The sequence below is a fragment of the Otolemur garnettii genome, unplaced genomic scaffold (genome assembly GCF_000181295.1).
Source record: "Otolemur garnettii isolate 467f Iridium unplaced genomic scaffold, OtoGar3 scaffold00013, whole genome shotgun sequence".
Classification (NCBI taxonomy): Eukaryota; Metazoa; Chordata; class Mammalia; order Primates; family Galagidae; genus Otolemur; species Otolemur garnettii.
In genome coordinates this window covers 4,208,372-4,222,897 of record NW_003852408.1, presented here as the reverse complement: position 1 = coordinate 4,222,897, position 14,526 = coordinate 4,208,372, and the positions used below count along the sequence as shown (strand labels likewise).

General features: G+C 42.9%; 1 protein-coding gene across 2 annotated transcripts in view; it reads right to left on the bottom strand.

Moving 5' to 3' along the window:
* Window positions 1-14,526, bottom strand: part of PID1 (phosphotyrosine interaction domain containing 1) — a 228,233-nt gene extending 213,707 nt beyond the window's left edge. The window contains exon 1 of one of the 2 annotated variants that reach the window (XM_012802267.1): window positions 14,254-14,526. In XM_012802267.1, coding sequence (XP_012657721.1) covers window positions 14,254-14,283 — 30 coding nt within the window. In that variant the 5' untranslated portion in view covers window positions 14,284-14,526. Of the gene's footprint in view, window positions 1-10,062; window positions 10,457-14,253 lie in introns of those variants that run through there. The other variant, XM_023510409.1, reaches the window with a different exon arrangement.

Sequence of the window (14,526 nt, the reverse complement as noted above, 5' to 3'; positions counted from 1 at the left end):
TATATAGAGGTCTAATGTATTTTGTGAGTTGTAGATTGGCCAGGACATTTGTATTCTGTAAGCAGCATGATTCCTTTTTTTTTTTTTTTTTTTTTTTGCTATTGCAGAAATAAGTTTGTACAACAGAAATTATTTCAGATGAATTACTGGTTATAAAAGGTGTTTCAAGAAAAAAGGATTAGATGAGAGAGTGTCCTAAATTTCAGTCTAATTTACAGGGGTGTCCCACTGTAGGCCACATGCTAATTTTGTGAGGACTTTTTTTTATTATCTATGGTATCACAAATCACAAAAACTGCACGGACCTTTTTGTTTGTTTGTATATTTAATGTGTGACCTAAGACGACTCTTATTCTTCCAATAAGCAACAGATAAAAAACAATGAGGTTGGACACCCCTGGATTAGGGTGTTCAAAACTATGTAAAATAGTTATCTATAAAGTTCACCTTGTATTCAAAGGGGGGGCAGATGGAGGAGTAATAGGCAACTGTTTCAAATTTATGATAAACCAGCTCTTCCAACTCAGATGGTTGATGGAAACCTCCTTAGGAACCAGGAAGCACACAGCCTCTGCACGTTCATGAACCAAGTAGATGGGTTGAAGGTAGGAGGTCAAATTCGTTGTTTGATAGCTCAAGCCACTGTGTGGGTTAATCTCAAGTTACTTTTAATACTAAAATTAACCAGAATCCCGTAACTGTGCAGGAAACAGGCAGCATGAAGTAGAATAATGACACACCTGGGAAAGGTGAGCGAAGGCAGCCGCAGATCTGCTCCCAGAAGGATCAGAGAACGTCTGCTTTGGGTACTTGCGTGGGAAAGGAGATTCTCTAAATATAAAGGTATTACCACCATTATGGCTATCTTTCAGCTGGGTTTTCTGCAACAGCCTTTGAATGGTTCGTTGACTGACAATCTGTGAGGAATATGTTCCAATCCATTAAATTAAAAAGTATTCTCTATCCTCTAAACTCCCCCCCCTTTTGGCAAGTAATCGGCTCCAATATTTGGCAGTAAAAATACCCTAAATTAGCCAATACCGTAACAATGAGAAGTTCTAGTTCTCCTGGCGTGGGAGATGTAGGAAACAGTGATCTCTGCATTTAGTTAAAAGTAGAAGAAGCCTCCCACTTCTGCTTGGAATCCCTCCCAGATGCTCCAGATTAGAAAATGGGATGAGCAGCAACACTTCAAGTTCCTGTGCATCAGTGTGCCCAGAAAAGAAGGTCTGACAGCCCCCCACTCCAATCACATGGACTCCGTCACGAGCTCCTGGAAAGGGAGGGGAACTGGCACCTGAAGTGGGCTATGTGCTTGGAGAGCAATGAATGGTACAAAATCAATAAACTCAGTTACAAAATTAGTTATCACCTCGGCCTTTAAGAGTCAGAAGACCAAGGACCTGGTCCTGATTCCAACACCAGGTGAAATGGGGATTCAGCTTTCTCACTGTCCAAATGAAAGCGCTGAGCTCCCACAGGGCCCGGCAGTGTGAGTGAATCACTGAGATGTGCCCAGCAAGGTCCAGGAAAGCTGGAGGCCACATGCCTCCCCAAAGGGACAGCAGCTGCCTGACTGTCGCCATATGAAAATCCAAGCCCTCTATGGGCTGACTGTCCCATTTTTTCAAAAGAACCAAGAAGTCTAGATATTCTTATAAATTCTTCTAATTTTTAAATCCTGGAAACTAATTTGTAAAGTTTTATATACACTGAAGGAGCCAAAGGAAATATTTCTGCAAGCTGGAGCCAAACCTCAGCCCCATCGTTTATTAACTTAAAGGAGTTCAAGTTCTGTACTGAAGCGCCCTGGGTAGTGAAACAAGCATTGACCGAGAAGCTAGGGCTGTCTTCTCCTGTCCCTGGGACACCCCAGGGCACTAGAATTTCAAGGCTACAAGAAGTCCTGCACTAACAAACCAGACTCACTTTGTTTCACCCAAGGCTTTCCAAAATTACTCAAGGACTGAACTCTTTGAGACAAGGCTCAGATGAGCAACTCACTGAACTCAGGGAACACGCTTTGGGAAATACCAATCTTTATCACCCATTCAGCCCTAAAGTTCTGTGCTTTTATTCCTAGTTTACCCTGGGATCAGAAATAAGGGAAAAAACAACTCCCAAAGACATGCCAGAGACCATGCTAACCTCTCTGTAGTTCCTGTGTCAATGAACACAAAACCCCAAAGCTAAATGTTCCTATCCCCTTTAGTAAACTTGGAAAATACAAATACAAGACATAAATCAGAGGCCCCAGTAAGTGAACCAAGATTTGTATCCATGGGTGTCACGTTAAAAAAACCTGGCCAGGCGCAGTGGCTCATGACTGTAATCCAAGCACTCTGAGAGGAGGCTGAGGCAAGACTGTTGGAGGCCAGGGTTTAAGACCAGCCGGACCTAGAGTAAGACCCCATCCCAAACAAAACAAAACAACAACAACAATTACAAAGGTCTTCCCACTATTCAATAGTCTGCATGGGTTACAGGTGGCCCAACCTACAACCTAAAGAAACATTCTCATCATTCCCCATTTTCCCCAAACTGCCTTACCCCTACGGCTCTACATCTGTTCTCATTATCCCTCAAGGATTCCAGACTCTTCATCTGAAGCACACTGTTTTCTCAACAGAACCAGATAACCCACCAAAGCATTCAGCACCTCAGCAGGTGTTAACATGTGATGATTCTGCTCAAAGTAAAAGTATATGAATAGCCACAGCTGTATTTAATATGTGAGAGCTCACTCTTAGGGAGCACATGTATGTCCCAGAGATGATGCTAACTACTTCTGTGAAATTTTGCACCCTTCCATTTCTTCCTCTTTCTCTGTATGGGCATCTTTTCCTCCTTGACACCCCAATGTTCATTCTTCCTGGATTTCTTGTCCCTCTGCTGTCCATCACGTCAATCTATTTCATTTCTTTCCTTGCAAGTGGCCTCCTTACAAAGGCCACTTATGAAGATCTCTCGGTGCACACCTGCTGGTCCAGTGAATCACAGCCATCACCACAACAGAACCCCAGATTGGACAATATGCCCCAGTCTCTTCACAAATGCATCGAACAAAGTCTTACATGGGTTGGCCTTGACCTTAAAAGCAGCTGGACTGAATGCCTTAAATTTTCCACCTTGAGAAGAAAAACATTTTTAACCCACAATACTAAAGTCGTTTTTGTGAATGCTTCCCAAAACTTTTTACTGAAGGATCAGTGACCATTGGTAAAGTTGTTCCCTCCTGTCCAAATTTTCTAGTTGCCATATTTCTGAGAAAAACAGTTGTTTTACAATGAACCAGGCCCCACATCTGCTAGGCATATTATTTTGCTCCACAAACTAAAACCAAGGCCCAGTAATGGGTTTACGTGATGTATTCCCTCTGTTCTGTCACGGAAGGAAGAATAACAAGAAGATGGCCCAGCTGGTCAGAGGGCCACCATCCCAGAAATTCATCCTCTCTACAGCAACATCTCCTGTGTCTACTGGGGGCTAGAAGTGGGCACTGGGATACAGACCTAAAAAAAAAACAGGACTGAGCCAGCTAGGATGGTCAGCTGGAAAATCAACACGTTAGAAAGAGGTGACAAATGTACAAACCAGCAGCATGAATGAGAAACAGGGCCCTCCAGAACAAGGAAGGATCGAGGAGGTGCCAACCTGAACTTCACCCCTTGTTTTAGATTTGTTCTCTTGCTCAAGCACTGGTTTCATAAAGATCCTTGGGCAAAACGAGATGGACGAAAAACACCGTTTCAAGAACTAAACACGGAAGTGTTTTAAAAGGAGAAAAGAGAACTCTAAGAAAAGTTATAGAGTTCATTATTTATATTCTGGGTTAGAATTTCAATTCCTGGTTAAAAGAAAATGAATGCTACAAAGAATTCTCAGGAGTAAGGGCAGTAACTATTTATTATTTAGTTCTCCCAACATCTAGCACTGTACCTGGCACGTAATGAGCATTTCACATATGCATTATTTAACAACTTTATAGAGGTCTAGTTAACATAATAAACTACACAATTTGATATGTTTTGACACATGTATAAACCCATGAAACCACAACCATAAGCAAGATGCTGAACATACCCGTCACACCCCAACTTCCATCAAGCCTCTTACTATTCCCTCCTCCAGTACATCTGCAGGCAATTACCAACCTGCATTCAGTCATTGCCCCTTTCTGTCAACAGTAGATGAGAGTTCCAGTCCCTCCACATCCTCACCAACACTTGCCATTGCCATAGTCTTTTTCATCTTAGCTATTCTAATAGTTGTGTAGTTACATCTCATTAGGGCTTTAATTTGCATTTCTCTAGTGACTAATAATATTAAACATCTTTTCATGTGCTGATTTGTCATTCATACATCTTCTTTGTTCAAATCATTTGCCTGTTTTTTTAATTGATTTTTTAATCTTATTACTAAGTTTTAACAGGTTCTTTACATATATAATTGGCAAGATTTTCCCCAACCCTGTGTCTTATTTTCTCATTCTCATAACAGTATCATTACAAAAGCACAAGTTTTTCATTTTGATGAAGTCCAGTTTTTTCTCTACTGGTTGTATTCTTTTCATTGCTATAAGATATCTGTGCCCGACCCAAATAAACAGAATTTTTTTCCTTTCTTAAAATGTGTATACATTTTTTGGCACCCCCTGTGTTCTGGTCAAGGATCCCTTTAAGTTAATTTTTGTGTATAGAAAGAGGTATGGATTGAAATATTTTGAGTTGTTGATGTTGTTGCTGTTGTTTTGTATATAAATATTCAATTGTTCCAACATCATTTGTTTAAGACATTATTGCCCTCCAGTTGCTATGGTCTAGATATTTATAGATACAAATTCATATGTTGAAATCCTAACTCCCAAGGTGATGGTATAAGGAAGTGGACTCTTCAGGAGGTGATAAGGTCATAGGAGTGAACCCTCCATGAATGGTGTTAGTTCCTCTATAAACTAAGCCCAAGGGAGCTCATCCACCCGGAACACTATGAGGACACAGCAAGAAGAAACCATTTCTCTTCTTTATTTTTTATTTATTATTTCTTTTTGAGACAGAGTCTCATTCTGTCACCCTGGGTAGAGTGCCATGGTGTCATCATAGCTCACAGTAACCTCATACTCTTGGGCTCACATGATCCTCTTACCTCAGCCTCCCAAGTAGTAGGTTCCTGCTACAACGCTCAGTTAATTTTTCTGTATTTTTTTGTTTGTGTTTTTGTTTTTGTGGTTTTAGTAGACACAGGGTCTCACTCTTGCTGAGGGTAGTCTCAAACTCCTGAGCTCAAATGATCCACCCACCTTGGCCTTCCAGAGTGCTGGATTACAGGCATGAGCCATGGTGCCTGGCCATGAGACATGCCATTTCTATCAACCAGGGACCTCCTCACCAGCAGCTGAATCTGCCTGCACCTTGATCTTAGACTTCAAGCTTCTAGAGCTATGAGAAATAAGTTTCTGTTGTTTATACAAGCTACCCAGTGTAGCAATCTAGGCCGACTAAGACACCAGTGAACTATCTTCTTTGTACCTTTGTCAAAATCACATAAATTTTTCTTTATTTCAGGTTAATATGAGGGTACAAACAACCAAGTCCCAACAATATTTGAATTTGTTAGGTAATCCTGTGGTTATGTCCAGCATCCCAAAGATGTGCCATACACCCCTACATTGTACCCACATAAATTTTTGATCAGAAAGTAGGACTCTCAATGGAGGTCCTTACTGACAGCTACTGAAATTTAAAACATGCATGCTCTTTGACTCAGCCATTCCAGCTTTAGCTGTTCAGGTCAAAGTAATACAAGCACAAACACTTAGGGATATGCACGAAAACTGGTAACAGTATTTACAGGGTAAATACTAAAGAACATGAACATGAACACAACCCAGATACTCCCTCATAGGAGAGTCATTAGACATATTACAGTCCAGCTCCACCACAAAAGCCTATGCAGGTGCTCAGTAGAATGACTTGGAGCTACACGTATTGACCAGAAAGATGCCCATAAAACACTGTAAAGTGGGAGGGGGGGATGGCAGGGTGGTATATAGGTATTGTATAATTATTTAAATACATAAAGAAAACCCTAAATATAAGTTTATATAGGCTTTTGCAAAAGCCTAAGTAAAGTGGTAGAAAAATAACCATCGGGGTAGATCCTACAACTTTCCTTCCTGAGTAGAACTGGGAATGGGAAAGAGATAAGATTATTAACCTCTCTACATACTTCAAACATAAACTGTTTTCCTAAGCAGATAATATTTTGTAAGTTTTTACAATCAAGTATAAAATGCTGGTCATGATACTTAGTAGATATAGCACCCCATTTCACATCTGTACTGCCATTTAGAAAAAAAAAATTCTCACTGCTTTCTTTTTATTATTATTATTTTGTGATTGGTCAAGTAGGAAGAAATATATTGGTACATGGAAGATACCCAAAAGAAAACTCTACACTAATTATGGATGTTATGCATTGAACCGTATCCCCCTCCAAATTCATACGCTGAAATCCTCAACCCTGGACCTCAGAATGTGACCTTATTTGGAGATAGGCTCATGGCACATGTAATTAGTTAAGATGAGGTCACATTGCATGAAGGGGGCCCCTCATCTGATGATATGACTGCTGTCCCTACCAAAGGGGGAAAACTGGACACAGAGACACGAGCACAGGGAGAACACCACAGGAATGCTTGAGTGACGCTGCCACAAGCCAAGGAAGGCCGAAGCCTGCCAGGAAGCCACCTGATGCTAGCAGGGAGTCACAGAATGCGTGCTGTGTCACCCCAGAAGGAATCAGCCCCTCCAACACCTTCTTTTGACTTCCAGCTTCCAAAACTGTGACAACAACAAATTTCTATTGCTTAAGCCACCAGTTTATGGCACTTTGTTACCGTAGCCCTGAGAAACTACTGGTAATACACTAAGCTAATTAGAATTTAAACCCCAAAGCTGATAGCTGCCTATCAGTAGCAGGTCTTCAGCCCCCAGCTCAGTCCCTAGGAAAGAACCTTAGAAGACTTCAGAGAGGAAAGAGATACTGCCACTGTCCTACGGTCTAGGTGGCTTGTTCATCAGGATGCCACTCAGCTCAGGAAAGGCCAGTCCATTCCTGACACCAAGGCACCGAAGCATGAGGGGGTCTACGGAACCTGTGTGTTTATCCTCAGACTTGCAACGGTAACAGCACTGTGAGGAAAGGCTTGTCATGAAAGGATTAGGATGGGCCTAGTCTTAGGATGACAATTACAGAGCCCCTTCTCCTGATAACTCCCCATACCCCTCCTGTTCCCACACACAAGGTACTACTCCCTTCTGAAGAAGAGGATGAAGAGAAAAGTAGCATGTTAGAACTAGAATGACCCTTCGCTCCAACAAATAAAAACTGAAAGAGCAGCTCTGTAGTAAGCCAGATGCCTGCCCTCCTGTCATAAGGATGGAAAACGATCGTGCCACTGTGGCGACGGTACTGAGAAAAAGAGTTTGCCCAAGAAAGTAAGTGTTATGACAGCTAATGACATTTGTCTTTTCATCTTAAGGAGGAATCCCAGAATAGGAATAGGTTCTTTATTAAAAGAACTTATACAGTTCCCAACTTAAAAACAAAATTCCAGACACAAATAACCAACCTGACATGCTATAAGGCTTACTGGAGGTCAATTTGAAATACACTTTTCTGTCAACCTACACATTTCCTAGTGGGAAAGAGTCAAACCACAGAGGCTGCTTACCAGAGACCCTAAAAAGTTCTGATACCATGGACTGTTTTGAGGACCAAATCCTAAATCCTCATCCTCCCTTGATTTTGATTTGCCTAGAAAAGTTTTGCTGGATCCACCTTAAAATGACTTTGTTTCACACCTAAGCCCGTAAGTTGAATTTCCAAGTGAACTATCTTCAGTTCTGAAGCTCATTTACGATATTGTCCAGAGACTTCCCTTAACAGCAAAGCACATGTTACACTCAGGGGTTTGGCCACCTTTTTCTAGGATGTTAACCGGAAGGATACAAAGGAAAAAAGAAGCAATAGTTTAGTTTTTCTCTGTCTGTTTTAATTTTCTCAAATCACAGTAGACAAATCTGTACTCATTATAAAAAGAGCACTCCACACCAGGACACATGCACTCTGTCCCAGTATTTGAAATTTAGGGGATACCTATACCATGAGGAATAGAGAGTGTCAGAACATAATCAATGTTCAATAAAGAAAATAGGAGATCGGACATAAACTCAAAACTCTGTTCCCAGAGTGACCAACCCTGAGAGCATTAAGAAATGATCCTGTTTATTAAGTACCTATTATTTACCAAAATCTCTACAAGTTACATCTCTTCATTTTATAGATGAGGAAAGCAAAGCTCAGAGGAGTTAAAAAACCAAATAGAACATTGGTAGTAAGCAATCGAGTCAAAATTATTTATAAAGAGATATATTTGGCTTTCTTTTCAGTTTTTTTTTATCCAAGTGATTTCTGATTCTGGATACAACCTGACTAATAAGGCCATTACTGGGATCTCCCTTATCAAAATAAGACCTTGGTCGAAACACAGGATGGTGGAGGAGTCGTGGGCCTTCAAGTTTGAGAAAGAAGAGGTTGGCAAGACGAGACAGCCACAGGGCATCAGCTTGAAGTGGAAGAGCTTGCTCAGACCTTGCAAGCATTGAAAAGTCTGTGCCTTTCCCTGACACCTTCCTTGTGTGGTCCTTGACCTCAGAGGTTGGACCTGGTAAATACTGGGAAGCTCCATCACTGATTAGTAGCTAAATTGAGATCAAAAGATTTTTTTTAGTTTAACACAGAAAGATAGTAAACTAATCCCGCAAGACTTTAAGGAGGTCTCTGCACAAACACGCCATCTAATTCCTTCTTGCTCTACTTATACACATATAAAGCCTCCATTTACCTGAGTGCTGTGGGGGCTGAGAGAAGCACACTGTGGCCAGTGAGCGTTTCTGGGCTGGTTTTATTTGCCAACCACTAACAAGTCCCTGACTGCTGCTATTCACACAGTGAAATATCCCCACGGGAGGCAGTCTGATCTCCCTGAGGCTGGAAGCTGTCAGGCTGACTCTTCCAGAGTCCTCTCCAAGGCCAGTTTACACGGCAGAAAGGAGTCAGGGCAGAGGGAAGGTGGGAGAGACCTAATCAGGAACATCAAACAAAAAGGGAAAGTTGCCTAACACTCGAAGATAACCCAGTACAGTCAACATTACATTGCGTTAGGCACTGGGTAACTAAGGGGCACGGAGGTGTTCCCAAAGCTAGCATTTTGCAAATCACTTGGTAGATATTTTGCTGGCAAAACTGAAGAAAGACCCAATGATGTCAGATGTTATTTTACTTGTGAGAGAGTCTAAGGCGTCAAATTAACGCTAACTCCAAGTTCTCTTTATGAATGATAAGGCCCAAGGCTTTGTGCTACTCAGCTACTAGAGAGGAAAAGGACAGCAAAATCCAGAATGGCTTTTGTGAGAAACCCGTGCCTCTGTAGAGCTGCTGCTTGTTTATAAGCTACTGCTCTGAAACTTCCCAACCTCCTCCCTCCATCCTCCTGGTTTTTTGTCTAAACTTGGAATGACTGCATACAGAATCAGGCCTGATTACCAGCTTTCAAGGTCTCCAATTTGAATAAATGCCATGTACTCTAGTTGGAGAGACTCTTAAATGACACTTGTGAATTTCAGTTTCACTGTGACTCAGGAGAAACTTATTTCCCCCAGAGATTTGGGTCACCAAAAACAGGGTAGCCCCTGGGCAATACTCTATTTCAACAAGAAATATGACAGCAGCCTGTCGGAGCCCACCAGACACCCGTTGTTCTAATTCTGTAATGTTTATCACCAACAACAGCACCGCCGCTTCTGCACTACGGGGAAGTGTGTAGGAAGCAAAGTGCGGAGTCAAACCACCTAGTTCCAATCCCAGCTCAGTCTCCTTCTCGCGGTCTGACCCTGGTTAAGTCATTTCAACTTTCTGGCCTTCATTTCTCTATCTATAAAATAAGGATAAAAGTAGTTATGGGAAGGAAATGAGTTAGAGAATTCCAATAAAACTCACAGTGCAGTGCCACACATAACGGCGTCTGCTCCAGAAAAGCAGGTTGTTCTTCCCTCCCCTTCTTCTGTGTTCCCTTTGGCAATCTGGTCAGCCTGGAAAAGTGTCAGACTTGCCAGAATTTTCAGCCTTTCCTGATAGGCCACCCTTAATGGTCTCTGGCTATGTTTCAGGGGGTTCCTTGGTCACACTGTTTAGGACAAAAGTCACATTGCATAATAGTAGAGAAAAAAATCTAGAATAATCCACACTCCAAGTCAAGAGAGAAGGTCTGCCAGGTGTGGCAAGGCAGAGTAAGGGCAAGGTAATCCCAGGGAAGAACTTTACTGCCTAAAATCCGCAAAAAGCATTTAGTGAAAAACTTCAACTTCTTTATCGATTAGCCAAAAGTTTAAAAAGAAACCAAAAGAAAAGTTCTGCAGGATCCAATGTCCTCCCTTCCCTTTCTTCATCTCTCCCTCTTTCAGAAGTGCCCAGGTACTCTTGGTTAAATGAGAGTGAAAAAGGAAGTGGTGGTCGAGAAAAAAAACAGTTCAGGCTGAGACACCAAAATCCAGATTTACGAATTAAAAAGTTTTGAATTTTCTGGACCTGCCATGAAGAAACTACAATTGCCAGGGAAGACAGGCAATTGATTAAATTGTGGAACTTTCACAGAATGCCTTTTGAGAGATGTCACCGGGAGACTCCACAGTTAGAATTTGCTAGAATTTGATTCCTCTCCGTGGCCACTATCATATTCCCCTCTATTAGCATAATAAGCACACCATAGTTGAGGATGTATTATTTGGCCTCCCTCACTTTGAACTCACTCTTGAGACTTCCAGAAAAATGTATCTGTAGCTCCCTGAAGACATCGCTCTGGGAAATGCATGCTCCTTACGGCAAAGTCAAACCACATTCTTGCATGGAGGGGTCTGTCACTCAGAGGAGACCCACCTGGCACAATAATTAAGTCAATCCAGAAACCCGTGCACATTTTAAAATATCAAGGCCAGAAGTAATCTCATCTCTGTCTTCAAAAACCGATATTTGCCTTTTTCTACTGAAAATTCCCCTTTAACTTCTCTGGAAAAGGTCTGTTTCAAATCTGCTTCTTTAAAAATGTATAACTCTCCTGAGTCCCTCCAGGAAAAAAAAAAAAAAAGTCCACTGTGCAGAGGAAAAGGTGAAAAGACAAGAATTCATATTTATTCGTTTTTAAAAGTTAAGGTAGTAAATTAAAGCGCCACATCCCTTTTGATCCCAGTATATTTTTAATGGCAGAAGCTCCCAGCGAGGGCTCCAGAGGGACCCAACAGAAGTTTTAACATTCAAGGGAGCAGATGAACTTGCCGCAGTTTGTGCGACTGAATGAGAAATTACCCAGCTCAGTCCTGCTCGGGGCAATAGGTCCCTTCTGCACTGGATTTGAGTCAAATAGCTAAACCTCAAATCAGAAAATATCAGCATTAGTTTTGGGGTAACACAGAAGTGGGTAATGATAACAATCAAACCCGATCAAAGATACCATTGCCTGAGCCAGGAAGTTGGTTGCTGCCCTCAGAAGTCCCTCAGACTGCTCAGAGCAAAGTTCTGCCTCACTCCCAGGACCACAGACCTTTCGAATCGGCATCCTCTAATATGAACTATGAAATCAATCAGGAAAGGATCTAGTTCCTCTCCTCCCTAGCCTCCCTCCCTAGCCTCTTTTGTTTGTAGGTATTTATACAGTAAATCTACTCCTTAGTTCTCTCAGGAAACTCTGGGAACGTCTCCTGGACCCATTTTCTTCACTCTGGCTCATCTAATTATAATGTTTGTATTAAAGAGGAATGAGAAAAAACCGTAATAAGGTTGTATGAGAAGGCTAAAAAGGTTTGGGAAGAGAGGGGGTGGGGCTCATCCTCTATTTCCCCACCCAGTTTGACTTCCATGACTATGTCCATGGCCACAGAGGCTGGAAGGGAAGGCACAGCCCACTTAGCTCCTGAGGAATTGGATGGTGCCTCAAGAGCAGAAACGGGAAGAAAAAAATCCCAGGCAGCAAAACCATGACAAAGATAATCACAAGGAACATAAATATATTATCATAAGCAGCTCATTCACCACCTCACCCCCCAACATCTCTCTCCTTCGGAAGCAAAAAGTAACACCATACAAATTATATGTTCAAGAAGACTTGAGCTATCTCGGAAGAAGCCATAAATACAAAGATTTTTCCCTATTTGTCTCACTTTCATAAAATCAAGGCTTCAGATCCACATACTTTTAGAAGACAACCAGGTCCACTGATTAAATGTGGGAAATGTGAAGTAGAGCCCCATGTTGGGAAGTACCCTCTGACAGTAACTTTATCTTAGTGATAAAGCCTTGTTTACCTGAGCTTTTGAAAGCCTAAAACCCAGGCTCTTTCAACATAACACCCTGAAATAAAATAAAATAAACGCACTGCAAACACAAACTGCAATAAGCCAGACCCATGCCAAAATGCTCATGCGCACATCTCATAGAAGAGTGAGGAGACATTTCTAGCAAGGAACAATCCCAGAGGGCGCTTGCCAGCCAAAGGACACGTGCTCTGCAGAAAACACGACTCCCTGAATGAAACAGGCCAGCAGAAACAACTTCACCAGACAGAAAGCTACAAACTCTTCAGAGGAGCAGATCACTGGGCCACAAGAGCCACCTCAAGGAACTTTGATGACACCTCTCTAAGGACTTCCAGAAGTTACTCCCTGCATTAGGAGATGGGGAACCTGACACCTTCTCTCAATCATTCTGCTCCTTTAGAACTCATGCCTTCAATTGAGAGAGGAATCAAATGCACCACTAATATCTGGTGCCACTGCCAAAATACATTTATGTCACCTTCTGCCAATCATTCAGAGTCCAACGCTGATGTTCTCTCAATAAGATGGGGAAGGGGGTTAAGAAGTTGGACATTCACCTTCCCATCTGCAAGGCAAAATACAGTTTTCTGGTTTATTCTGCATGAGGCCCTGGGGAACTGGCTTGGTGTTACCGACTCTACTAAAGTGAACATACTGCCCAAAAGTTGCGGCTCAGGGAGACTTGGAAAGGCAGTGTGAGACATCTGTTTCTGCTAATCACAATGCCCTCTGCAGATTAATCCTCAATATAAGGATTCCTAGGCAAAGGTTAGCCTCTCCCAGCATCTGAGGGACTGACTGTGTTTGGGGCTTTAAATTTTCATTGAGAAGCCTCCAAGCCAGCCAGGGCTCCTGGCTTGACTGTCTTAAATCTCCAGACACGCTCAGCCTCCAATGGTGCTGTATTTTACCACTTAAACACTTTTTCAAAGTTTACTATAAAACAATGTGGCTCGGAGCCTGCCAAAAGTTTGAAACTGCAGGATTCCGTGGATTTGGATTTTATCTGGCAGGGAGGCTGCTGTCACTCTTGAGAATATATGCCAACAAAAGGCAGTCACCAGACCTTGCAGCCAGGGCAACCCCAGGGCCCAAAGTGGTACTGAATGAGCTCCTTTGGGAAAACACCTCTCTTTCTTTCTTTGGCCCCCTCCCCCAACTCCCTACTTTCATCATCCAAATCAAAGGCAGTTGGGCATTTCTAGAGGCAGCAGTAAAAAACATCTGAAGAGATGACCCCAGACATAACTATTCCTGAGTAGACTTAACTTTTGATTTTCAAATATCTGGAGAAGCTTGGATTGAGGGGAGAGATAAAGACAGAGAGCCAGTGAATAGGGAAAAATAAAATAAGTAGCATACCACGACCAAGCCAAACCAAGCTTGATATTTCCAAATTATATTGGCAAATGGATGCTTTCACAAATCATTTGTTCTGTCTTTCTTGGAGACAGAAAAGGGAAAAATTGTGGATTCAAAAACCCTACCCTCAGACCAGTAAATTGTATCAGTGGAATTCATTTGCCGGTCTGAAAGTCCAACATTGTATACGTCAACACGCACCCAAACATCCCCAAGCCAAAAGTTGTGCCACCTGAATTTCTGCGTTCCTCAATTTCATTATCCCCTTTAACCCTGCCGGGTGCCTGGCTGTGGGTTAAGTCGACAGCATCCTGGTCCCATACATTCGTCTTACAGGATCGGTTTTTTGGGGGACGGGGGAAGGCACATCTCGGCAAGTGGGCAGAGGCACCACCTTGGCTCCTCCGGCCCGGTAACCTCCTCCTCCAGGCTGGCCCCCAGTCTCCCGGGTGCCCCTTACCTGCAGGCGCTCTGTGGCCGGCTGCCACATCTTTCAGCCCTGGGGTTTGGCAGAAAGAGGTTGGCCAGACTCTGTAGATCACGCCAGGGGACCAGGGACCGCTGTCCCGCTTTACATGTGGGGTCGGCGTCCTCAGTATGTGCGTCCTGGCGCCCGCCACCACCGCCGGGTGGGTGTAGGGGGCTGCGAGCAGGAGGCGGCGGCGCGGAGCTCGGCCGCCGGCAACTTGTGGGCACGGCCGCGCGCCGGCTGTCCTGGCGCAGCTGCGAGAGG